Source organism: Candoia aspera, chromosome 4 (assembly GCF_035149785.1).
Source record: "Candoia aspera isolate rCanAsp1 chromosome 4, rCanAsp1.hap2, whole genome shotgun sequence".
NCBI lineage: Eukaryota > Metazoa > Chordata > Lepidosauria > Squamata > Boidae > Candoia > Candoia aspera.
This window is the reverse complement of record NC_086156.1, coordinates 51671182-51697872: the sequence shown is the minus strand read 5'-3', so window position 1 is coordinate 51697872 and position 26691 is coordinate 51671182. Positions and strand designations below refer to the sequence as shown.

Sequence of the window (26691 nt, the reverse complement as noted above, 5' to 3'; positions counted from 1 at the left end):
GTTTTTTTTCCTTCAGTTCTTTTTTCTAGCTTTTCTACATTTTCTATTTTGTATTTTAGCTATGCTATGAAAACTAATAAAGTTCTTATAAAATACCCCCATATCTTCCCCCACAAAAGCCATGAAGAAAATTAATGTTTTTTCAAAGAATGAGATAACCATATAGCCACAACTGAAACTGTGTGTGTCTTCATCTAAGTTGTCTCCAAAGAGCTTTCCTTCATGTTTAAATAATGCAATGCAATGCAATGCCAACAGGTGCTTTCTGTGTTGAAAACAGATCAGAGCTGAAAGTGGCTGGATTGGATTGAATTGGTACCATGAATCACCCTTACGCCTGCAGCCTGGGAGCTGAAGCAACTGTGTAATTCAAGAATAATGTTGGAGGGAACCCGTAGTTGCAGATTCATAGACAGGCTTGCTTTATGCATACCAATAAGAAGCTAAAGAAGGAAGTGTGAGAAAAGGCACAGATAGCTATAAGCAGTGTGGATAAAAGCAGTATCTGAAGCCATTGATTTTTTTTTTTTAAAGGAATATCCATCATGGTAAAGAAGAAATGTGAATTACAGATCATTATGGAAGATGGTTTGTATGATTCACCAGTATTTAGCATCTTAGAAAAAAATAAATTGGCATTGATTTCATGTTCAATTTCCAAACAAAGCATATCTGATATCACTACACGGAGAACCTTAATTAACTTGCACAGCGTTGGGAATATCAGAGGAATCGAAAACAGAACATACATTTTAAAATTCAGATCGGGCCAAATTTATGACAAGAAAGAGCTGCTTTTTCTCCTAAGAATAATCTACTGTATGTTAAGATGATGACAAATGTGATAGTGGTGCTTGCTTTTGCTTTGCAGTTGGGATGGAGATTGATGGACAAGTGGAGAGCGACACAGAAAGTGAAGGTAAATAAAAGATGAATAGCTGCTGTCTTTTGAAAGAGTGTGTTGAAGAATTTATTTTCCTGAGAACTGCATGCAGTGCATATAAATTGAGATCTACTGGCAATCATCTAAGCATTGTTGAGTGACTATCAGTCTTTGGGGCACATGAGTAAAAACAAATCTGGCCTTTATGTCAAAATCAACTTTTGTCTGTATATTTTTTTAAGGGCTGAGGCAAAAACAGTGTTAATTTACAAAATCACTGGTTTGAGAAATCTTTTAGTTTAACCATCCAGATTACAAGCAGGGTTCATGAAACGTAAAATTATTACATCTCTTGTACAGCTTTTGTGTGAATGCTGCTGGTCAAGGAAATTTGACAACTTCCTAAGAGCGGATGACACCAATGGACTTCTCTTATATTTGGAAGTTTTTCCTTACATTGAACTTGAATAGGGCTACCAGATCTGGGCTGCAAAAATCTGCCAACCATAAAATGGGATCAAAAGAGGTTTTGCTATCTCTTTGCTGCCATCTGTATTGTTGCAGTTCAGATATGGTAGCCTTAACTTTAATCTTTCAGGTTGTGAATTGTTAAATTGATATTGGTGGGAGAAGCATTAAGAACAGAGCTGCAGTGCAATTTTGCAGGAAAATGTATACATTTTTGCAATATAATAGCCCATTATATTTTTCACTTTCAGCTACTTTCCTGCATTTTAAAAATGCAAAATAAAATGTTATTCTCTTCTAATGTATCAAATACATTACTAATATATTTAAGAATACCACTCCCACAGTTATTATCAATGCCTAAGTCTCGCTATTATATTGATGAATTTCAGAAAAAAAGGAGGATGGATTCAGATTTACACGAGGAATTTAAGTCCCATTGATTTCAATAGGTCTCTTCAATAGGTAGCATTAAGTCTGGATTTTGCAATGCTAGGACTGATTTTGAGAAGGTCGTAGTCATTAGAGGGGTTTTTACATTTAGAAGATTTCTGCTTTTGTCAAATGAAAGACAAAATTCGCAATAACCACAGTGTAACTCTTCAGTTTTATTTAAATCAAACACTGTTTTTTAACACAGATTTTGAGTATGAAGAGGATGAAGAAGAAGAGGAAAAAGTAGCCCCAAAAAAGAACATAAAGGAAATTACCAAGGTAAAGAGAAAACAAAGTAATGAAAAAGATACTGATGATGAAAATGAAGAGGCAGAAGAAGTATCCAGGCGGAAGAAACCAAATAAGAAGAAAAATCAGAAAACAGATAAGGATGACAAAGAAAACAAAGAGGAGGAAACAGTAAAAGGAAAGAAAAAGAAAGACAAAAAGCAAAAAGAGATTGAAAACAAGAAAGTAAAAGGAAAGGACAAAAAGAAGAAGAAAAATACAGGTGAAAGGTAAGACATTTTCACCATTCCCCTCATCAAAAGCCCACAAGTTTGTTCTAAATAGTTAGGTATTTTGTATATGAGTAATTCTTATACAATAGGAAAAATAATGTATTACTTGTTCAGTTCACTGAATCTTGGCCAATTACTGGCTTCTGATACTGTCATCAAAATGTATTATACAATGAGACTCAAAGAAAGATGTGTAATTATGTTCTGTGTTTGAGCAATCTGGCTCATCTGGGTTTTCAGGGTAGTTTGGGTTTTTCCAGAAATAGATCTCTGGAACCAGAAGCAGTTTGTGGAATTCTAGACTGTATCAAATCTTCATGGAAGTACATTAACACAGCTTTAATCTCCAAAACTCACAATGGTTAAGGGTAACTTGAAAGTGCTGGACCATGCTGTTTCAAGGAGGCCACATTTCTGTATGCTGGCCAGTGTTCTCTTTCATGACCATAGCTGGGCTATAACAAGAGCATTCAGATATTCCAATCCCATTTATGGAATAAATTACTTTATGTATCTGCAGGCATTGTAGGAAGAGAGCCATGTCAGTCTATGGTGGTCAAGTGAGAAACTACTGAATTCACAATGGTTTTTAACACATTACAACTGTTGATTGATAAGGTATTTGTACTCCGTCTCACATGTAACCTGCACCTGCATAACCACCTGTCTTCTCCACCACCTCATCCGAATTCAAATCCTACAGCAGTCTAGTAGCTCTGCTGCATCTAATGAAGTGAGTTGAAACTCACAAAAGCTTATGCTCTTTAATAAAATTTGTTAGTGAGAAAAAGTCACTACCAGATTGCTTATATATCTGAAGCATGTTGTCTGAGAATAATCTTCAGAACTATGTAGTAGTACATGCTGAGCTGCTGATTGCTGCCCACATTATGGCCCATCATACTGTGCAGAACCAGAAGAACAGGACTGAGACCTGTTGCTCAGGAATTGCCCAGATCCAGGACAAGACATCCTTTTCACAGAAGTATCAGGAGCTGATATTTTCAACCATTTTGTTCCAAATAATATCCTATGAAATATAATTTGTAGGGCTAGAGGTGTGTGATGGTGAGCATTTGTATCAGCAGCATCAGTTACTGGCACTCAAGGGGTACAGGAGGGGGGAGTGATACAGGAATCCTAAGTACAAACAGGCATGACAGAGTTATTGAAATGATGGGAAGCTACTGGTCACCACTTTCATCGTTACAGTCTTTTAAGTAATTTGGTACAGCAAAGGGTCTGGATCTACAATCCAGGTGAGCCCAGCTTACTGCTGCTGAGCAATCCATCTCTCCTTTAAGCCCTCCAACTCTTAGCTATGCTGCCATTTTGATCACACCCCCATTTTTCTGCATAGTGCAAGCTCTTTTATTTGCTAATTTACAAGATGACACATACCTGTGTTCCCAAGGCCTGGATCCAGATCAATCCCACAAATGCCTTCCAGAAACAAGGCATATAATAAGGATCAGTTAAAATATAAAAGTATTGACCTAAGTATAGCAGGAAATGGTAGATAGGAAAGACCAACGTGTAAATGTGGAGGAAAAATGGCAAAGTGAAGATCTTCTGCATCAGGTCTAGTCATCCCCATCTAAGAACTGATTGGTTTCCAGCAATTTCTCCTGCTTGCTGGTGGGAAGTACATTATTATATCCTCTCCCATTCCTAATGTTACTGTGCTGACCCAAATGATCTCCCCTACCCCAGTAAGTCTTATGGGAAGATGTCTTTAGTATCTTTCAGTTGCCAATATCTATTCCAGTTCCTAAAGTGGTCCATGCTGATGAAACTCTAGATCTTCAGGGGAATAACTAGGTTTCCCCCTATCAGCATATGCTACCTTTTCCCTGCAACTTTAATCTTCTTTACATCCAATTTACTTGACTGTTGGATAAATTATAGACATCTAATGCATAAGCTAACCATCCACAGCCATTTATTATATACATCTATACCTTTGATTAGAACAGCATATAACTATGACTAAACAAACAAACTTGACATCAAATGCAAGTTTAAAAATGGCAAATACCAGCAAATACTACTTTAAAATCCTTGGTTGTTTTTAAAATACAACAGCTGCATATGATAGGTTGAGAATATATAATGCAATCTCATGGAAGATTTTCAAGAATTACTGTATGTAATAGTGAGCATTTGGATTTGGTCTGATTTTGTGTTTTTATTCCTAGTTCTTCGTCTTCCACTCCAAACTCTTCAGATGATGAATCTCTCTCTGAAGAGGAACTGGCCAAGCTAAAGGAACAGGTGGAAGAAAAGAAAAAACTTACATCTATTATACGAAGCAAACCCTGGCGCATGGCAAAGAAATTGACTGTGCTAAGGTAGATTTTCTTGGTGATTATTGTTCACACAACTTGTAAGTACATAGTCATGCATTTGTGTTGCCATTCCATTCCACATTCCACAAAGATGATATTCTGCAGCTGGTGGGTGAACTTCTTGAGCACCCTAGTCCTGGGAAATCAAAGTTTTGCTCCATGGGCTGGCTTAAAAGAAAGATTTGTTACTGATCTGTGTAACTGGAAAATAGATGACAACTCTTTATTCATCTTATGCATTAATTAAAAATATGAACCTGAATGGTTAGAATGGTTGTCATTTTCTGCCTTTTTTGATTGTTGGTGCTTTTTTCTGCAGGAATCAAGTGGTTATTTTTTCAGCACTTTCAGATGTTCATGTTTGTAAGCTGTTAGGCAAAACACAGTACACTGATTACTGATCTGAAGAAAAAAGCTGCCATGTTTATCTAAGAGAATGACTTAATGTACCTGAAATAATAGCATGTTCTCATAAGCAACAGGGAAGCTGCATGGCGGAAGTTCAGCTTTGATTCTCGTCATTTCACCAGGCTGAAAATGATGGGAAATCAGCTGTCTCAGAGGGTTGGTGCCATTTGGAGTAAACAGTACAGGGCTGGAAGAATTAATGGTTTGACTCAGTACAAAGCAGTTTCACATATGCTACTTCATACTGATTAGATAATACAAAATGTTGCTTGAGCTTTGCCATAAGAAGACAAAACAAAATGGCTGGTGGTATAAAGAAAGCAAGTCCAGGGATACTAAAGGATAAAGAAAATGCTGCAAAGGAAGCTAGATTTTCCCCATATTGTAGTGTATCTACCTATATCAGAAATGTCACAGTTTTTTGGTGTGTGACCTATTAGAACTTCTAGAACTTCCCCATGGACCTATGGAATTATGGTTTTATGGTGATCTGTAGCTCATGGACAAAACTGCAGTGCCTGTAATGAAAACATACCATTCATTATTGGAGCTCATTGAACTTCTAAATGTGAATAAGCTAGGTGCAGTTTGCCAGTTGAACTAACAAGGAAAGACTTGGAGAAGGCAACCTGGCTGTAAGTGAGTGATCATCTTGAATTCAAATAGTTATTCACTGACAATGTTCCAGCAGATCCTAATAAGCTGTATTATTAAATGGAAGAAATTAAATCAGTGTATAATGTAGGCAGGAATGATCTTGGAGGAGGAATCTCAGATAATTGTACTGCATTGTTACTTCAGATTTCTACATGTTAGACCATGAAACAGAGTTAGCCTTGTGAGTTCAAGCATAGTACCTTTAATATTTATACTATATTTGAGATTAATGCAAGACCGTTAGAAATCATTTTGATCAACTATCTCTGACGGACAGATATATTACATTATATTACATTATATCATAATAGATAAATATAATCTGTTTTTTAATTTTTAACTTAGGGAGGCTCAAGATTTTGTAGAAAGATTTGAAGGTGCTTTGGGAAAGGGAAAAGGAAAAAAGTTGTATGCATATAAGATGATATTGACAAAGGTAAGTGATGTAAGAATTTTGGTTAAGCAATTTTTCCCCATACTTATTGTATTGGTATAGTTTGTAAGGTGCTTTTACTATTGGAATTTAGAAGTCTATACAACTTGTATTAAAAATTAAAATACTGATGTGAGTTTCAGAATCCAAAACTCAGTGTTTGGCAGGTAGTAAATCTGAAAACTAACTTGTATAGATTTATCTCTTCCACCACACTCTCTCATTCTTTCTGAACATATTAAACTCTACTCACCCACCGACTCATTAAGGAAAAAATACAGTTATATGCAGGGTATGAGGAGTGCTAGGACTTCATAAAACAAAGAACAGGGCATGGCTGCAGGTTTTTTTCCCCTTTTTATTATGTTGTTATAAATCCCTTTTTAAAAGGAGTATTGTGAGAAAACAGCCTCTTAAAAACTTTTGAGTATTTCTGAAAATCATCTCTCTAGTCCTGACAAGGGAAAGGAGGAAATCATATTACTTTTTACAGGCTGAATAGCAGACACTAAGTAATACCTGCGTTAGTCCTCTATGCTCCTAATCACAATAGACACATTAATTGGAAGTGAGGTAAAAGCTGCTTTTTTCCTGTATCAGCAATAACATTGTATAATCAAAATTCTGGGGAAATGTACCATTTCAGCAAGAGAAAGGCAGCCTTCCAGAAAGACATCCTCATGCAACAACTGTGCTGTTAGAGAGAGAGTGGGTTTGGGTTCATACAGAAGAACCTTTAAATCTACTTTCGAAGCCAAGGTCAGCCACTGAATACTGCAGAACTCATCCACTGTTGGTAGTGTGATCTATTATCAAAGAACCTGGTGCAAATCTAAAAGCATCAACTTTTCAGATGGCCCTAAAGGAAACTTAGACCATTCCTTCTCCCTCTATAACACAATAATAAACAAACTAGTCTACCTTATAGAGTAGCCTCAGTTTTTATTTATTTATTATTTGTTGCTTGTAATGTAGAGAACCGAGTACATTTACCAAGTCGGGGAGTGAATCTCAACTTTGAGTATTGGAACCTTGGATGTGTTAAATTATTCTACACACTTAAGCTCTGACAGACCGTCAAGCTGTGGGCTCTCTCGAGTTGAAGGAGAGGGTAACAATTTGAAATGTTAAATATTTGCAGAGATCAGTGTGGATGAGGATTCCTTTATGGTATTTAGCCTCTTCTCAGTTTGAGAAGGCTTTTGACTCAAGGTTTTGCTGCCTAGAACAGCAGAGCAAATGGTGGTTTTCTGCTTTCATAAGACAAGATGCCAATTAACAAAGGTTTGCTACATATTTTTCCACCCAAGGCATAGAATCCTCAAAGAAACTCTCCCCTCCCTGGGAACAGAAAAATAACAAAATCTTGCATAACTGCTGAAGTATCATTCTCCGTAATGATACAGCCTGTCAAGTTCACTTTTAAATGATATTGTTGGAAAGACAGACAGAAAATCTCTCCTCCCTCTGACCAGTCAGGAGGACCGTGTGGTGTTTAACTGAAATGCATCAGATTTAGAAGGCCACACGGCATTTAAACCATAAACAATTTCCCAAGTCTTCCTTTACTTTCCGTAGCCTAGAACAAAAGCACCTTTTGCTATGTTTATTTTCAGAAATGGGTCAAGTTTAAGAGAGATTTTGACAATTTTAAGACACAATGTATACCTTGGGAAATGAAGATAAAAGAAGTTGAAAGTAAGTTAACATTTGTTTACTTAATCAACATGTCTAAATATTATTGAATATAGCAGAAAAACAGTGCTCTTTCACAAAATGTAACAACTGGTTTTCAACTTTTATTCTCAAATCAGTATACAAATAAAACACTTCATTGAACTAAAGATAACCATCACCATCATTAAGCCATCAGTATCTTTACTTTCATTTTCAGCCATGACCTTTCATACTGTGTGGAAAGGAAATGCTAATATTCATTTGGAAACTGAACTGCAAAATTATTGCTACATTCATACAAATAACCTGTTTTCTCACTATGATTGTGTTGCTATTTCACTACAGTATCTGCAGAATTTTCTCAACTTTAAAAAAAATCACCTTTTCCAACTAACAAAGTTTATTATAAGGCTAAGCTATTATCACTCTCTCTCAGCCCAACTCACCTCACAGGGTTGTTGTTGTGGAGAAAATAGGAGTATTAGATATGTTCGCCACCTTGAGTTATTTATTAAAAAAATAATAATAAAGGCGGGATAAAAATAAAATAAATATAAATAAATATAAATAAATAAATAAATAAATAAATAAGCTGCAGCTCCCTTCATCAGGTACATACTGTAGAGTGGATAGACTGATATAGGCAAGTACTCATTTCCTTGCCTGTCCCTACAGTTGGGGGCAATTGTAGGACCTTTGTGAAGCCAAATTCAGCAGCCTGCTAGGACCACTGAAATGGAGCAGAGCTTAACACTGCTTAGAAGCTGGGACAGAAAAAGCAAATTATTTTAGATAGCTTCAGTGAGCATGCCAGAGAAACACAGGTTATTGCTCTTACACATTCAGCCCTCCCAATTAGGTTAAGAAGTAAAAAGAAGTTTATTGACTTTATTCGTTGTTGTTTCTGCTACATCCATCATGGTGGAAAAAGATGAAGTTCCTTTGTTCTTCTTTTCTTACTAATTACATAGTTTGCCCTAAACTCTCAGCCCTACAGCTGCCAAGAGGTGTGTAAAAGAAAGGGGCAGAATCCCTCATCAAGGCCCAAGCACATGGCCCTGCAGAAGAGAGCAGCATCCATGCTGCCTCCCCCTGGGTGGAGAAGAGAAAGAGAGAGAGAGAGAGAGGAAGTGGGAGTGGCAAACAAACAGCTTCCTCAGAATTGCCATGTGGGGCAACTTACATGTTAATGAGGCATGCTGGATTTGCCAAAACCTCCAACACTTTGTAAGCCTGTAAGACATAGCATTTAATATTTTTTTTAATCATTCCTGTTTTTCTTTGTTCTTTGGGAATAACTAGAACCCTTCTCAAGTTGCTCCTGGATGCGTTTACCTCTGCAAATGTCTGTTGATTCCATGCATTCATACATGCTTTTACATATTTCAGAGCATCTCTTTTGAAGGATTCCTCAGCCTTACTAAAATGCAAGAAGACTGAGTTGTATTTGGGAGTGGCCATGGGAAAGGGAATTAAAATCTTCCAGTAAGGAATGAAAACTACATTTCTCCACACCAATTACGACTTAGGATTTGTTTAGCATACCAATCTTAGAAACCATTTTTAAAAAAACACAGTGGAATTCTTTTTGGAACTGGTCTGTAAAGGAAAGCACCAGATAACATTGGTGAAAGAATGCAAGAACCATTAGCAGATAAAAGATGTAGTAAATGATATCTCAGACCTGGGAAAGGTGGGACTATGAGAAAGAAACTCAAAATAACCCTGCGTTGATCCTTCATGGGATAAGAGGGGTCTTTCAAGATAGTGCTTGAATACCCTACAACAATAAAATAGAAGTCCAGTGGTCTTGCAGAATCTGTTTCCTGACTTGGCCTACCTCAAACAGCTGACATAGTCCTACCATCAACTTAGACACTCTAGATACACTTGGGATAGGATGAAGGGGGCCAATATAGAAGATGACAGACACTGTTTTGGGCAGTGAGAAAATTGAAGCTGGCTTGGAGGAAACTGTAAGTCTGATTGAACCAGCTTCAGTTTCAGGCATTCACTTCTTCCTCATCCTCCAAAAGATCTTTGGAGAAAGAAGAACTGAACACCTCAGAATAGACACTGAGTTATATTTAGATTGATAGCTCATTACAAATCCATTCTGTTCTCTTGACAGTTCGGTTTCAATTAAGCACTTTTCTAATGGAACCTTTTAATTTTTTTTTATTATCTAAGGTCATTTTGGTTCTTCAGTGGCCTCTTATTTCATATTTCTGCGATGGATGTATGGCCTAAACCTGGTTCTGTTTGGCTTAATATTTGGACTAGTTATAATTCCAGAGGTAAGTGTATAAATAATAATGCTCATAATATATTGGTTTGAAAACAGGAGACTTTAGGTTATATGCCCTGATGTAGACCTTCTAATTTTGAGGTATCCTAAATTAATGAGACTTTTCCAGCCATTTTACTTTTGGCAATGGATATGAGGCAAAATAGTTTTGAGGGAATATCAGATTGACGACCATTGCCATTACTGGCAGTTACCATTATCAGCAGAAGGCAGCAGAACAGTTACCACCAACACTGCCACCAACACTGCCACTGGAGATTGTTCCACCAGGATTTTTTAATGTGAGAAGTGTAATTATAATATTGGTATTGGTACCAAGAAAGTTTCTTGACATCATTTATATAAAATCACAGTACACTTATCATTTCATGCAACTCTAATTTTAAACCTAAATTATTGGGAGGAGTATCATGTCTTTACTATGTTAGATACTTTTATTTAATCAATTGCTAAGGCTGCCTACTTGCCAATGCCTGTGGGTGGCTTACAATGTCCAACGTACAAGGTAAAATTTAAAAAAGACCTCCCCCCAAGTTTTAAAAGGTGATCCTGCTGAGGAAGAAAATAGAATCAGATATCTTACATCATGACACAGTGGTTAGGGAAACCCCATACTCTCCTAGCTCAGAGCCTGTGGGAAGAGACAACAGCATTTCATGTTTGTGTGTGTGTGTGTGTGTGCATATATCAAAATAAAGATCTTGCAAAACAATACAAAATTATGCTTTACTGAAAATCAGAGCCAAAGGTTTAAAAAATGTCCTATGTAGAGAGGAGGGAGGATTGAGAGAGGAGGGAAGATTGAGAAAGGAAGGGGAATCAGATGAATTATTCTATGCATATCTAAACAGAAACCCACCTAACTTACACCCAGGTGAAAGTGCTGAAGAATCCATGAAATGATGAAATGATTTGTACAAACAAAATGGGAGAATGGGTCCTTTCACAACATTTTCTCCCAAAGTACTGGATCACATTCCTTTGTCAAAGCACCTTTACCCCCAACTGGAGAATGTTCATACTGCAAGTCAAGTGAAATGTTATCTAGGCCATCTTCAGCATAGTCTGGTTTCTCCAGATATGCCCCAATATGGCTATACAATACAACATATAACATGAAACTGCCCATATTGAATCAGAATAGCAGCCTGCTATTGTCTTCCAAAGCATAGAGTTTTTCAAACTTATTTACCTTCAGTTCCCTTTATCTCCAAACACTGTGCCCCATGATGCTTTGGCAATATAATGGCTGAAGTCCAAGACATATACAGGACCCCAGGTTGTGATGGGTGATTGGGGACATCATTACCTCTTCTCTCAGAATGTTAAGTCTTTACCATCCCTTCAACCTCATACCTATATAAAGAAGTGTATGTGATGCCCGTGTATGTGTAAATTAATCCTAAAAGCTAATTTTTGGATGTCCCTTTCTCATATATGAATTAAGTATATAAATCATTAATACTTGCCACTAATTACATTATTTGATTTTGATATGCCATGGGCAATAATGTCATATCTCTGTTGGGTTCTGAGTGTTTGCTGAGCTTGGTTTGCTTCTTGCAAATATTACATGACAAACTAGTTAATATCATCAGTATTTTGGCATGAGAGAGTGGGGTTTGCTGGCTTTTTTTGCATGGGATTGCCTTCTGAGAGCCAGGCTGCACCACTTCGTTGCAAACTGGATCCAACAGTGGCTTTTGGCCACTTGATGTTCTGCCACTGTGAACTTCTGCTCCTACTGGTCATATCCTGGATGGACCAGGTGTTCAAAGCTGGTAAGAGCTGATATCTCAATGTGTTTCTTCTTTCTGCTGAACCTATTGCGGAATATGCTAGCAGATAGAATACCTTTGGCAGCCCTTTTACCCCAATATGGCTCAGCTGTTTTTAATGGGATATACATACACATACATACACATAGACACACACCATAGTAAGCTCCACCTTTTGCCCTCCTGTGGATATCATTTGCCTGTTTCTTTCTTCTCGGTCCTTTCATTCTCTCTCACACATATCTATGTGCACATATATAGGTACAATAATTATTGCACAAACTTCGGGATTATATATTACAGAAGTTCTTGCCAAGCTTGAATAATTGCCCCACCTTGATCTTTATTTTTCACAAAGGTTTAAATACTACATAGAGAAATAAACACAATGCTTTCAGTGCATTCAAAAGGAAATAACCCATGAGGTTACGACAAGAAGAGCTTTTCTGTCTGCCAAAAATAAATGAAATCTACATTGCTGCTTATGAAATACGTTCTTTAAAGTGAAGTTGGGGCACTTTAAACCTGTGGGTATTTGTGAACATTCTTACTATCAGTATTTGATTTCCAAGAATGAAAAACAGGACAGACAGAAACCACGCAAGAAAATATATCAGTGTAACAATCTATAATGAGAGTATATTGTAAAGAGAGAAAAACAGATTAAAAGAAAACTAGTATCATTCAGTATTACCTAATAGGTGGGCAAGAATTCTATTTCTTTTATATTCCATTCTAACTGCTGTTTCCTGGGTCATCATACTGTACAAATTCTTCAACAGAAGATGAAACAACCCAATACACTTACCAGTATGTACTTAAGGACTGTCCACAATTTGTTATGATCTACATACTTAAAAGTAGAATAATCTGAATAATCAGTAAGGCAGCAATAGATGTCTTTTTGCAACTCCTGAGCTTTTTCCATTATCAACTGGATGGGAGCAGTATGATCTCAGATGCCTCTACCTCTTCTGAATCCAGCTTGTACATCTGGCAGTCAAAGTCTGTATTACAAACTCTTACTTGCATGTGATATAAGTGTAATTGTATGGTTGTTTGAGCATTCTTCAGCACTGCCCTTTTAAGGTGCTGGAATATAAATGAATATTTTCCAACCCTTTTCACCATTTCTGTGTCCTTATCTGCTTATAAACTGCAAATAGCATTTTAAGTTTTATTCTGTTATTAATGGGTGAGAAATCAGATATATTTGCAGTGCTTCACACAGCATTAAAAAATAATTTTGTTGTAGGTTTTAATGGGTGTGCCATATGGAAGTATACCTAGAAAAACTGTACCCAGGACTGAACAACCCACTGCTATGGACTTCTCTGTTCTTTGGGATTTTGAGGTAGGTACTTCTTGCATTTTTTGTTGAATCTCAGTTCCTTGGTCTTTTCTGACTAAGGGAACAGGCCAAGCAAAAAAGATTAAATTTAAGCATATGAAATTTCTATTGCTGGTCATCCTACTGAAACCAGTATTGTTACATAATATGTTGTATCCAAATAAACTATATGTATAAAATAAGAAATCAAAGTACCGTAGAAATGCACAATGACATAAAGTCTGGCTCAGTTTTCATTCTCCTTCATTAGTGGAATGTTGTTTTGGAATGGAAGAGCAGCTTACGCTGCTTCTTTGATTAAGGTATGACACAATTACTGCTTCTGTGAATTTGGATCATGTGATTTGGAATTTGTTTGATGTGGAGGAGTATATAGAGCAGTGAGACAGAAGGCTCAGTGACTACCAAAAAGTGTAAAACAGTGAAACTGCACTTATTTTTTTAAAAGAGCACACAGCAAAGTTGTAGGAAGCTTGGAAAGAAAAAAAAATGTTTTTAAAAATATTCCTGGTGGGTTTAAAACCAGCAACTCTCGATTTACAAAGCAAGAGTTGTCCTAACAGTGTTATTACAGCAGTCACAGTAAAGGGAAGTCTAAAAAATATTAGAAATAATGATAAGCACTGATTCCATTGAAGGGGTGTTCCTTCCTCTGTAAAGTAGCTAATGATCTGCTAATCTACTGCTAAGGAAATAAAGTGCTCAAGCCAGAACTAACAACTCAAGGTGACATAGAGGAAAACGACTACTGTCAAACTACAGAGGAAAACACTTCGGGAAGTCAAATTTGCAATGGGAGGGCAGTGAATAAAGGCTGACCTCATCTGTTTTGGCCCTCAAAAACTGGATGCTTTCCCATTCTGGTCACAGGGACAACCAGGCCGGGCAAATAAGCCTTCAGTCTGGAAGCCCCCGAAGAAGAAAATCACACAGCCATCCTTTTCTCTTTCTGACAACAGACAGACAAATAGGCTTTTAAGTGTACACCAAATCAGCTGCCTAAGGCAGATAGGCTAGACCTGTACCATTCAGGTATGAAGAACCATAGCCCATAGGCACAATATTTTCAGTAGCTCACAGATATTCCAGAATGAGTCATCCATTGTTGTGATATACAGTACATCAAGTGGTAAATCAAATGCATCAAAACTGATGAACACATATGTGTGAATCCAGTCCTAAGAACAGTTTATAGAAATCATGACACTAGATAAGCTAAATATCAGCATTTTATAGTGATCCCTATCCATGGTACTCCCATGCAGATTCACAGAGTTAGCCTATCTGTGGATGCGCTGAAGGTCAGCACAATGTATTTCATACAGTATATATCCCTGCTAAGATTAGGTTTAAGAATGAAAAAGATGAATGGTCAGCAATGTTGATCCCAGCTTCAGAAACTAGAGATGAGATAGACTTCAATTCAGATAATATTTTTCCAGCAAATGGGTTACATAACAGGATGACAGAGGAAAAGAACAGGTTTCATTTTAGCAGAAGACACTCATCTTGACAGAATATTCTGGAGGCTATAATTTTGTTTTTATGCTTGCCCTGGAAGAAGCCATAATAATAAATGGTAAGACATAGCAAGATCCCCAAGCTGATGGTAATCTTTTTAATGAATACAAAAAAAAAAGGACTCTTTTGTGTTTGACTTTCTATCATGCCTTTTGCTTTCAGCTCTCCCAATAATATATACAATAGATTCTGGGTCTTAGCATAGAAAAATGAGGATGCTTTTATTGTATTTTTTTTATTTTTGCATTTGCAGCATGATAGTGCAAGAACAGCAGATCTAACACTGCTATGGAAAATACACTAAAATGATTGTGAGCATGGAAGAGGGTGCAGAACAATTGGAATATTGAAGGATATAGGCCCTTCCCATATTCTTTTGAAAAGCAGAGATAGCGCTTTTATGACATGGTGACGACAACAGAATTTGGGAAAACTATTTCCTGGAAAAGATGTTATCTGACATCCAATGCCTACTGATTATTTGAAAGTTGCAATTAAAATGGTCCTGAGTAGCCTTTACTGAATCTACCTGTAACAATCCCAAATCCAAATACTAGAAAGTAATGCATATTGAATTCAGGGATTTTTAAATAAATACATTGAAGATTATGCTAAAATGGATCCACATATAGAATGTACTAGACAGACTTCAACAACCAGGGTTTTAGAATGAGTCCAGGTTGTCCCTGATTAGCTTTGATATCTGCCACTCATTATGGGATAAGCTCAGATTTTAAATGTATAGCAATGGACATCTGATCTAATCTCTTCCTCCTTTCAGGGCTATATCAAATATTCAGCCATTTTCTATGGCTACTACAACAATCAAAGGACAATTGGTTGGTTAAAGTACAGGCTACCAATGGCATATTTCATGGTTGGTGTCATCGGTGTGTATGGCTATAGCCTGATGGTTGTAATAAGATCGTAAGTTCCTCTTGTTCTTTATATAGCTCCACACTGTATATTCTTCCCCTGCACTACTATAGCAACCATATCTCTTTCAAACAGAATAGAAGGGAACAAAGATGTACATCTCCAGGATATTGACCTTGCTTTGGCATCAATAACTTTATTTCACTATCCCAAAAGATACAGTGCATTTGTACTGAACTTGAAACTGCCGGTTTACTCTATTTTAATCATAAAATACAAGAAAGTAGAGAATGCCAGCTTGAGAGTTCATGGTATATTAGTGTGGCATTTATTCCAAGGTCTGGAATAAGAACAGGACAGCCTTAGTAAAGTACTTTTTTTTTAACTTAGTGTGTCCCTAATTAGTGGTGAAGATTTTAAACTGGGCTTACTAATTTATGGGGTTTTAACAGTGGTATTTAAAAAAGGTAATTTTCACATCCAGATGCAACCCAAAGACTCAGTGGAGTCATGTTTAATAAATACATTAGATAATAAGGCATCGTCTTCTATTTCACAAAGTGATTGCCTAAATGGGTGCAGAATTTGTCTACAGCTATTTGATAAAATGAGTTGCCCTTCAAAAGCCAATTATGCCACTGCAAAGTTTGTTAAGCAGGAATTTTACTGAGATTTTATTGCTCTTTCTCTGTGCCATCATGTATCATTTCATGATTCATAATTGTTATTTTTAATGGTAACAATAATATAGACACAGACATATACCTGATATAAAATCTACTGTCACTCCCCTCTTTGACACTACCTTACACATTTCTGCTTAACAATAAAGGTTTTGTTCCACAATCGTCTTTCCCAGATGTTCAAAGCAGGTATTTAAAGATGTGCATACAAAGAGATCTACACTGGGAGTGCCTACGCAACACTACTGTTTCTCTTAGCAGTTCTAACATGTGATGCTTATTTTAGAGACAGCGCAGAAGCTGCAGCAAGGTATCTGTGTGTACATAAGAGAGTCATCTGGTGGCTAAACAGTATACATATGATTTCGTCTGCAGGATGGCCCGGAACGCCCATGAAGATACAGGGGATGGAGATGATGAGAATTTCATTTTCAGCTGGAAAATGTTCACTAGCTGGGACTACCTTATAGGCAACCCAGAGACAGCAGACAACAAGTTTGCATCCATCACAACTAGCTTCAAGGTAGCCTCCAGGCAAGATGCAAACACCTCTGTTGCACCGCACCTTTGGCAAAATGTCAAGGGAGAAAATATACACATTGTACATAACAAGTAAATCTTTCTATCCTGCATTTTATCAAAAGACTCACAGGTTTTTCTTAATCTCGTAGCTGTTTGGGTGATCAGTTTCTTCACTGGCAGGTTTGGTTGACAATATTGTTGCTCTGTGTAGTCAAAGCTGAAGTCCATGTGACACATTACAAGCATCTCGTGTTGCTTGCTTTTTAAAAAAAAGGGTATAATTTTTCAGTTTGATAATCACATTAAGCAACACAGGCAGCCTATTATAATATACTATAATGAAGTCACTGTGGGTTTTAAGGCTCCTGCTTCCAGGGATTTTCCATATTTCACTTTGCATGGAGGTGCACTTTCCCAGTCAGAGTTGGTGCATAGTTTGGGGGTCTTCCTGGACTCTCATTTTCTGTCTAAAGAGCAGAGGGGTGGCTTTTGCCTAGGCTTGCCTTGTGCACCAATTGCACCCATTCTTGGACCAGGAAGCCTCGCTCATGGTGACTCATGCCTTAGTCACCTTCAGTTTGGATTACTGTTACATGCTGTACATGGGGCTGCCATCAAAGAGCATTTAGAAGCTACCGCTGGTCTAGAATGCAGTGGCATGGGCATTTTTTGGCATTTCTTGATACACCCATATAATACCACTGCTTTGCAAGCTGCACTGGCTCCCAGTAGGCTTCTGGATGCAATTCAAGGTGCTGGTCATCACCTACAAAGCCCTTCAAGGCATAGGGCCAGGCTACTTGCAGGACCACCTTTCTCCTATTGTTTCTGCCCCCCCCCCACCAGATTTAGCAGAAAGGGCATGCTCCAGGTCGCTTCTATTAAACAATGTCATCTTGTTGGACCCTGGAGTCGTGCCTTCTCAGTGGCAGCACCTATTGTAAAATCAGTAAAACCTAAAAACTGAGTAGTTTGGATCTCAGGAGGAAACAATTGCACTTAGTTCATCTTCATCATCCCTTATCTGAAGGAGAAACATACACGTAAGTGGATACAAGTACCAGATCCAGCAATCTTCACTTTACTTTGTTCATTTATAATCAAAATAAAGTTTGCTTTTGTATATCACTGCATATGACAATATTCATCTGCATTATAAGCATGAAACAAGAAAGCAGCAGCAGACTGCCAAGGCTAGCTGTATTTACAAATAATAATATTATTATCATCCAGTTGATACATAATATATTACATTTTTTATTCCTTATATAGCCTATGAAACAGAGCATCCTTTGTTGAGAAATCACAGCTGTATTTGTTTGGCAAATGAATGTGTGTTTTCTTCATATACAATGGGCTACAATCTACATACACATCCTGAACATTTGTAAGTCTGAACATAGCACGACTTACTTCCCGTAACATTTGCATACGGCTACACTCTGAATAATTATTCTCATTGTTTCTTACATCTATTAAGGAGTCAATTGTGGATGAGCAAGAAAGCAACAAAGATGAAAACGTCCATCTAAGAAGATTTCTAAGGGTTCTGGCCAATATCCTTATTATATGTTGCTTATGTGGAAGTGGCTACCTCATTTATTTTGTTGTGAAACGGTCACAGGCCTTTTCAAAAATGCAAAACATTGGCTGGTATGAAAGAAACGAAGTAAGACAACCATGTTTTTAAACTTTTGCATAGTACTGGCATTAACAAGCATTGCTTCTGTTGCCTGCTTCAGACTTATCAAAAGCCATCTTTTCCTGCATTGCACTTCTATTACTTTTGGCTTTTATAAGTACCTTCAGGACCATTTCCTTCCAATTGAATCTGCCTGTCTGTGCAAGTGATCTAGGAGGGCATGCTTCAGGATCCACCCCCCAAGAGAGATGGGGTGTCCCAAAGTGATTGCAGAACTCCTTGGAATAGTTTCTCCTCAGATGTTCTGATTGTACCTACCCTGCTACCGCTTAGGAAAGCAGTCATCTTTATTTTATAGAGCCTTTGGAATTTAAGCAGCTGTTCATACTGCTTTTTATGGGATGTGGGGAGGAAAGCGAAGCAGTTATGGTTTTAATACAATATTAAACTTACTCTTGTTCTAGTCTTCATTTTTCCTGCATGGACAGAATTTGGGAGCACATGTTGCAGGACAGCTGATGGAGGCAATAACAGAGCCCACTTTCCTTTTCCACAGTGATGTCTGCAGGGTATGGTCAGGAAAGTCAAGATGATGGCTGCAGTGGTGTGACTGAAGCTCCTAATATTGCCGGCAGAGCTTCAATCACATCACTGTGGCCATCATATCGACTTTTTTTTACCATACCCTGCAGAACTCCCATTCTTTATCTCATCTTTGTTCCCTGCTAGCCCTGACATAGACCTGTTTAAGTGAAGTTTCCAAGATCCTCAGTCAGCAGCAAGAATGTGCTCAGCCGTCCCCATCCTGACAAAAGTTCTTTTTTCCTGTTTTGGCAGGTTGAAATTGTTATGTCGTTACTTGGAATGTTTTGCCCTCCGCTGTTTGAAACTATTGCAGCCTTAGAGGATTACCATCCTCGCATTGGGCTGAAATGGCAACTGGGACGTATCTTTGCGCTTTTCCTGGGAAATCTATACACTTTCTTATTGGCCTTAATGGATGATGTCAAGGAAAAGGTGGGGAATGTAAAAGTACATACATTAGTATATATTGTATTTTATATTTGTAAATTGTTTTATAGGATTTTAATTGTTTATTATTATAGTTTTAATTTTATTGTAAACCGCCCAGAGTCCCTCTTTTGGGGGAGATGGGCGGTAGCAAAATTTGAATAATAAATAATAAATAAATAAAATGTATGTAATCAGCTTTGCCTTTGTATAATAGTGCCCCATATTTCTGTGACTCCGTTGTTAGCTTTTGCCTTTTAAACTGCTTTAATGGGGGGCAGGGGGGAAATGAGATCCAGTAGCTAATATTCTGTCTGGCTGCATTGCATAAATTGTGCAGGGTTTTGATTGGGCTGAGCCAGAAACAAGGCAGTTTTTAGACCATAAAGGAAATGTTTGATGCTCATGATGTGATTGAGAAATAAATAAACCTTCTAGTAAAAGCATCGTATTTTTTAAGACTCCTTCACTCACAGCTCATCCTGCCAATGTTAACCAGACTGTCCATCAGATCCAAATAGAAGCCCCTTTATCTTTCCCTATTTAGCATTAGCTAGGTTCACACATTGCACCAAGTCATGTCATTTGTATTTCACTTATTGTAATGTATGAACCAAGCCACTTTGACTTGTTAGACAAGATAGTTAAAACAGACCATGATCTAATACTTTTGATCCCAGAATTGTATGTTAAATAAATCAATAGGGAGAAGGCAGCTTCTTGGTTGCTAATACAGTTGGTTGATTATGGATGGGCAATTTTTTTTTCAGCCAGGAGTTGCATGTAGTAATAATAGTTGTTGTTTTTAATAAAGCTGTTAATAGCTGCCCTGGGTATGACAGTGGTATGTTTGCATCTCCAGAGGGCCATAGCTAAAAGTTTGCATCTACTGTTATGTGGAATAATGTTAAGGCCCCAGCATGCAGCTTAAAAAACTTAACTAAGATTCTTGTAACACAGACTTTTTTTCTGTTGCAGCTGACTGAAGAAGGTGTGATCAGGAACATCACGCACTGGACTGTTCTAACCTTCCATAACTCGTCTGCAGGGAATGGAAGTGCTCTTATTCCTCCTCGGATAGATCCAGCTGATGTGCCTCGAGGACCTTGCTGGGAAACAACTGTGGGAATAGTAAGTGATTAAAGACAATTATGCTATACAGTGCCTCAGAGGATGTTCTGATGGAGTTCATTCCAGTCAAATTAATAGCACCGTATAGCCCCTGCAATTGAGAATGATTTAATAGGTTCAGGGAACACTTCGCAGTCACTTCAACTTCCCTAGAAAACTAAAGGGATAAAATAAATGATCAAACATTCCTCTAGTATACCTTTAAGACATATTGATATGAGTATATACTGCAGATATATAAGGACATCACATAAATAACTGGATTCCTCATAACTTGGTTTATATTCAACTGCACCTCTTCTGTGTGCATATCTGCCATGTTTCATCCTATCACAATAGCCATTCTTTTAATAGTTGCTGTTCTTTTAAACTGGAAGCATCCTATTGTAGATTCAGTACAATCCCTTTTATGGTATGTGTGGGAGGGGGTGGCTGTTAGCATTTAGTCAGGGAGATTCAGGAATGCACAGAAACTAGATGGCAATCTATTGAAATAAGGATTTATAATTCCCAATAGTTTCTTGACAACATTATTAATATTATTCTTTTCCCTCAGTTATAGTGCTGAGCTGAAGAAAGCTGTGGTATGGAGACCAGGAGGAGATATGTTTACATAAGGATTGTGAGCTTGGATCATGGCAAATCCCTAGACTCCAAATAATAGTGTAATATTATTCCTAGTGCAGTAGACTCTCAGTTAACCAGAACTCAAGCAACCAGCACAAAAATCAAACTGGGAAAAAACCGGCACTCTCAAGCAAAACACTGGCACCCTCAAGCAACAGGCATAAAAATCTGTATCTCTCTGCTGCCATCTAGGGGGTATTAGGGTTTAATAGTAACTCTCAAGCAACCAGAAACTATATTTATCCAGTAGATACCAATCCCCATGGGTGCCAGTTAACTGAGAGTCTACTGTAATGCTAGATGATGATGATGTTGTTGATGATGATGATTCTACAGCTTTCATAACCCCTGATTATGCTGCAGATCTGGAGGGCTACAGATCTCTCATCCTTGCTCTCAGTTTTAGCTGATAGTTCTTTAGATTTTCATAAAATTAAATCAGTAGTACCTCCTATAAGTCCTTGTGAGGGTGGGAGCCAAAAGTCCCCTCCATTATTTAGATGATGGATGGATGGATGGATGGATGGATGGATGGATAGATGGATGGATGGATAGATAGATAGATAGATAGATAGATAGATAGATAGATAGATAGATAGATAGATAGAAAGAAGTGAAAGAGTTGCAAGGCTTAGCTCTCTGGTAGAAGATACAAATGGAATGCAATCTTCATCTGAGGAACTGAGCAGACTTGGAGCAGAGTGGAATTTGAAAGGAGAATTGAAAAAGCAGATAAAGAGTGAAAAAGGCTTATGGTGGAACTATGAAGAAGCAAAGATGGTTTTCTGTATTTCTATCCCATAACACTTTTTATTTCCATGGCACAATGTTTCAATGCACTGAGGATATTTCCAAAGAAGACTTGCGTAAAGAAATGGCCAGGTTCCTCTGCCATTTATTCGAGTCAATCATATTTCCTAACATACCACAGTTTTACTCTAGAGAGGCCACTTCTCCTAATTTACAGAGGTCAGTCTTCTGTTTCAACATTTCTTTTGTATGTAGGGTTAACCAGTTTGATTCTGCTGTAAGGATAAATTTCCACTGAAAAAGAAAGCAATGGCTTCAAAGTTGCCTGTCAACTCTTTGGGCTTACCCAGGCTCCTAGTTACCCCATCCCTAAAATGGGCATCTGTCTTTACTCATCTCCTTCCATCAGAAATTCAACATCCCTGCCTGCTCTCCTGTTGCAGTTTGAAAACAGGCTTTTTCTCTTATATCGCCTGAAGTGCTCTTGTTGGTTTGGGCTGGGGCACTTTATTTCATGACTAACTAGGCTTGCAAGGCATGACCCTTACCAGGGGAAGGTGCACCCCCTTAACTGAGGTAACAGTTGTCCAGTACAGTGTTTCTTAAAATGTTGTCTCCTGGGGGTCCCTCAAGATCCCCTAAGGCAGTGTCTCTTAACCTTGGCCTGTTTAAGCTATGTGGACCTCGACTCCCAGAATTCCCCAGCCAGCACAGGGAAGGCTGAGAAACAATGCTTTAAGGGGCCCATGAAATCAAAATTATTTGCCAGCCTATGTTGAAAAATAATACAGTATTAAAATCCCATCAAACAATTGTGAGAAGCAGTAGCGAATGTGTCAATTTTAATTTTTAATATGGTAAATATTTATAAATATAGCCCATAGAAACAAAAGTTCTTTGGGGGCTTCCATTATTTTTAAAAGTGGAAAGGGGTCCTGAAATAAAAAAGTTTAAGAAGCAATGTCCTAGTAGATGAGCTTCTTTGTTGTTTATTCGTTTAGTCGCTTCCGACTCTTCGTGACTTCATGGACCAGCCCACGCCAGAGCTTCCTGTCGGTCGTCAACACCCCCAGCTCCCTCAGGGACGAGTCCGTCACCTCTAGAATATCATCCATCCACCTTGCCCTTGGTCGGCCTCTCTTCCTTTTGCCCTCCACTCTCCCCAGCATCAGCATCTTCTCCAGGGTGTCCTGTCTTCTCATTATGTGGCCAAAGTATTTCAGTTTTGCCTTTAATATCATTCCCTCAAGTGAGCAGTCTGGCTTTATTTCCTGGAGGATGGACTGGTTTGATCTTCGTGCAGTCCAAGGCACTCTCAGAATTTTCCTCCAACACCACAGTTCAAAAGCATCGATCTTCCTTCGCTCAGCCTTCCTTATGGTCCAGCTCTCGCAGCCATATGTTACTACGGGGAACACCATTGCTTTAACTATGCGGGCCTTTGTTGTCAGTGTGATGTCTCTGCTCTTAACTATTTTATCGAGATTTGTCATTGCTCTTCTTCCAAGGATTAAGCGTCTTCTGATTTCCTGACTGCAGTCAGCATCTGCAGTAATCTTCGCACCTAGGAATACAAAGTCTTTCACTGCTTCTACATTTTCTCCCTCTATTTGCCAGTTATCAATCAAGCTGGTTGCCATAATCTTGGTTTTTTTGAGGTTTAGCTGCAAACCAGCTTTTGCACTTTCTTCTTTCACCTTCATCATAAGGCTCCTCAGTTCCTCTTCGCTTTCAGCCATCAAAGTGGTATCATCTGCATATCTGAGATTGTTAATGTTTCTTCCAGAGATTTTAACTCCAGCCTTGGATTCCTCAAGGCCAGCTTGTCGCATGATGTGTTCTGCATACAAGTTGAATAGGTAGGGTGAGAGGATACAGCCCTGCCGTACTCCTTTCCCAATCGTAAACCAGTCTGTTGTTCCGTGGTCTGTTCTTACTGTTGCTACTTGGTCGTTATACAGATTCTTCAGGAGGCAGACAAGATGACTTGGTATCCCCATACCACTAAGAACTTGCCACAATTTGTTATGGTCCACACAGTCAAAGGCTTTAGAATAGTCAATAAAACAGAAATAGATGTTTTTCTGAAACTCCCTGGCTTTTTCCATTATCCAGCGGATATTGGCAATTTGGTCTCTAGTTCCTCTGCCTTTTCTAAACCCAGCTTGTACATCTGGCAATTCTCGCTCCATGAACTGCTGAAGTCTACCTTGCAGGATCTTGAGCATTACCTTACTGGCATGTGAAATGAGTGCCACTGTTCGATAGTTTGAACATTCTTTAGTGTTTCCCTTTTTTGGTATGGGGATATAAGTTGATTTTTTCCAGTCTGATGGCCATTCTTGTGTTTTCCAAATTTGCTGGCATATAGCATGCATTACCTTGACAGCATCATCTTGCAAGATTTTGAACAGTTCAGCTGGGATGCCGTCGTCTCCTGCTGCCTTGTTATTAGCAATGCTTCTTAAGGCCCACTCAACCTCACTCTTCAGGATGTCTGGCTCTAGCTCACTGACCACACCGTCAAAGCTATCCCCGATATTGTTATCCTTCCTATACAGGTCTTCTGTATATTCTTGCCACCTTTTCTTGATCTCTTCTTCTTCTGTTAGGTCCTTGCCATCTTTGTTTTTGATCATACTTAGATGAGCTTCTAAGACTTCCCATTTGTTGATATTAAAACAGCATAGTGGCTAAGAGCTTTGCCTCATATCAAAACCCTGCAGAAACACTTTTGTGTCTGTGTGTGTATATATATTTCCTTCTTCTCCTAAATTTCCATAGCCCACTGAGGGCTTTCAAAAATGCCCAAAGTTCCAACATTTCATCATTTTTCCAATTACTTCAGGTAAACAGGTTTCTCATGTGAAACCATTTACCTCAAGTTACTGGAAAAATGATGAAATGCTAGAACTCTGCATTTATCTTCCTTTCTTTTTTTCTTTCGAGCCCTAAGCTAGAAAGGTAGGTAAATTTTAAAAAGGAAAAAATAATTAAAAAGAAAACATTCCTGCTTGGTTTGGAATCAACAGCCTCTTAGATACAAGGTGAAAAATCTTAGCCACTATTCTATTTTAGCGCCAATGCTAAATGGAAGATCTAAAACTTAGTAAAATGTAAAAAGGCTGGAAGGAATTTTTTTAAGGTGGTGGTTGTGTCTGCCTGTATAAATGTGCATTTTGGTGCTTAAACTTTGTCTATATAAATTTAACATGTGTTTATAAATATTGCACACATTATTTATCTGCCCAAATCAATCCCTGGCAGGATGAATGCTTCTTCAGCTGCTTTCCAACTGCTTTGAAATCCCACAAGTGCACACATATTGGTCCAGGAAGACACAACTACAGGAAGGAAAGTGACTGCTTTTCTGGAAGAGAAAGGTGGGAGGGGAACTGTCCAATGGAAAGATGTGGTAGCTGGACTGGATAACTTGCCAGCTGCTGCCAAATTCCTCAATCTGGAAAAGATTTTTTAAGCCAGTGTGGAGTCAACCTGTCATGAGCACAGCATGGAAGGATTTTAAATGCTAAGTTCAGATATGATGTACTGCATCTGGAGAGCACGCTAACCAGATCATATAATCATGGCCTTCACCATTGTAATAAGATGTCCTATATTTCATTTTAAATTATAGCATTTCGAAAATTTCAGCTGACTGTAGTTCAGATCACGAACTTCTTATTGCACAATTTAGGATCAGACTAAAGAGATTAGGGAAGACCCACAGATCAGCTAGATATGAGCTCACTAATATTCCTAAGGAATATGCAGTGGAGGTGAAGAATCGATTTAAGGGACTGGACTTAGTAGATAGGGTCCCGGAAGAACTATGGACAGGAGTTAACAACATTGTTCAGGAGGCGGCAACAAAATACATCCCAAAGAAAGAGAAAACCAAGAAGGCAAAATGGCTGTCTGCTGAGACACTAGAAGTAGCCCAAGAAAGAAGGAAAGCAAAAGGCAACAGTGATAGGGGGAGATATGCCCAATTAAATGCAAAATTCCAGAGGTTAGCCAGAAGAGATAAGAAATTATTTTTAAACAAGCAATGCGCGGAAGTGGAAGAAGACAATAGAATAGGAAGGACAAGAGACCTCTTCCAGAAAATTAGAAACATTGGAGGTAAATTCCAGACAAAAATGGGTATGATCAAAAACAAAGATGGCAAGGACCTAACAGAAGAAGAAGAGATCAAGAAAAGGTGGCAAGAATATACAGAAGACCTGTATAGGAAGGATAACAATATCGGGGATAGCTTTGATGGTGTGGTCAGTGAGCTAGAGCCAGACATCCTGAAGAGTGAGGTTGAATGGGCCTTAAGAAGCATCACTAATAACGATGCTTATCGTTAGGCAGCAGGAGACGACAGCATCCCAGCTGAACTGTTCAAAATCTTGCAAGATGATGCTGTCAAGGTAATGCATGCTATATGCCAGCAAATTTGGAAAACGCAAGAATGGCCATCAGATTGGAAAAAATCAACTTATATCCCCATACCAAAAAAGGGAAACACTAAAGAATGTTCAAACTATCGAACAGTGGCACTCATTTCACATGCCAGTAAGGTAATGCTCAAGATCCTGCAAGGTAGACTTCAGCAATTCATGGAGCGAGAATTGCCAGATGAACAAGCTGGGTTTAGAAAAGGCAGAGGAACT

The 26691-nt window shown here is 38.2% G+C and overlaps 1 protein-coding gene across 1 annotated transcript in view; it reads left to right on the top strand.

Annotated features, from left to right (window-relative positions):
• Positions 1-545: 545 nt before the first annotated feature.
• Positions 546-26691, top strand: part of LOC134496303 (transmembrane channel-like protein 2) — a 39168-nt gene continuing 13022 nt past the window's right edge. Inside the window, exons 1-13 of the mRNA XM_063302043.1 lie at positions 546-588; positions 872-919; positions 1992-2304; positions 4506-4658; positions 6066-6156; positions 7770-7851; positions 10021-10127; positions 13172-13270; positions 15570-15715; positions 16723-16870; positions 18350-18538; positions 19349-19528; positions 20501-20653. Of these exons, the coding sequence (XP_063158113.1) occupies positions 546-588; positions 872-919; positions 1992-2304; positions 4506-4658; positions 6066-6156; positions 7770-7851; positions 10021-10127; positions 13172-13270; positions 15570-15715; positions 16723-16870; positions 18350-18538; positions 19349-19528; positions 20501-20653 (1752 nt within the window). The remainder of the gene's footprint in view (positions 589-871; positions 920-1991; positions 2305-4505; positions 4659-6065; positions 6157-7769; positions 7852-10020; positions 10128-13171; positions 13271-15569; positions 15716-16722; positions 16871-18349; positions 18539-19348; positions 19529-20500; positions 20654-26691) is intronic.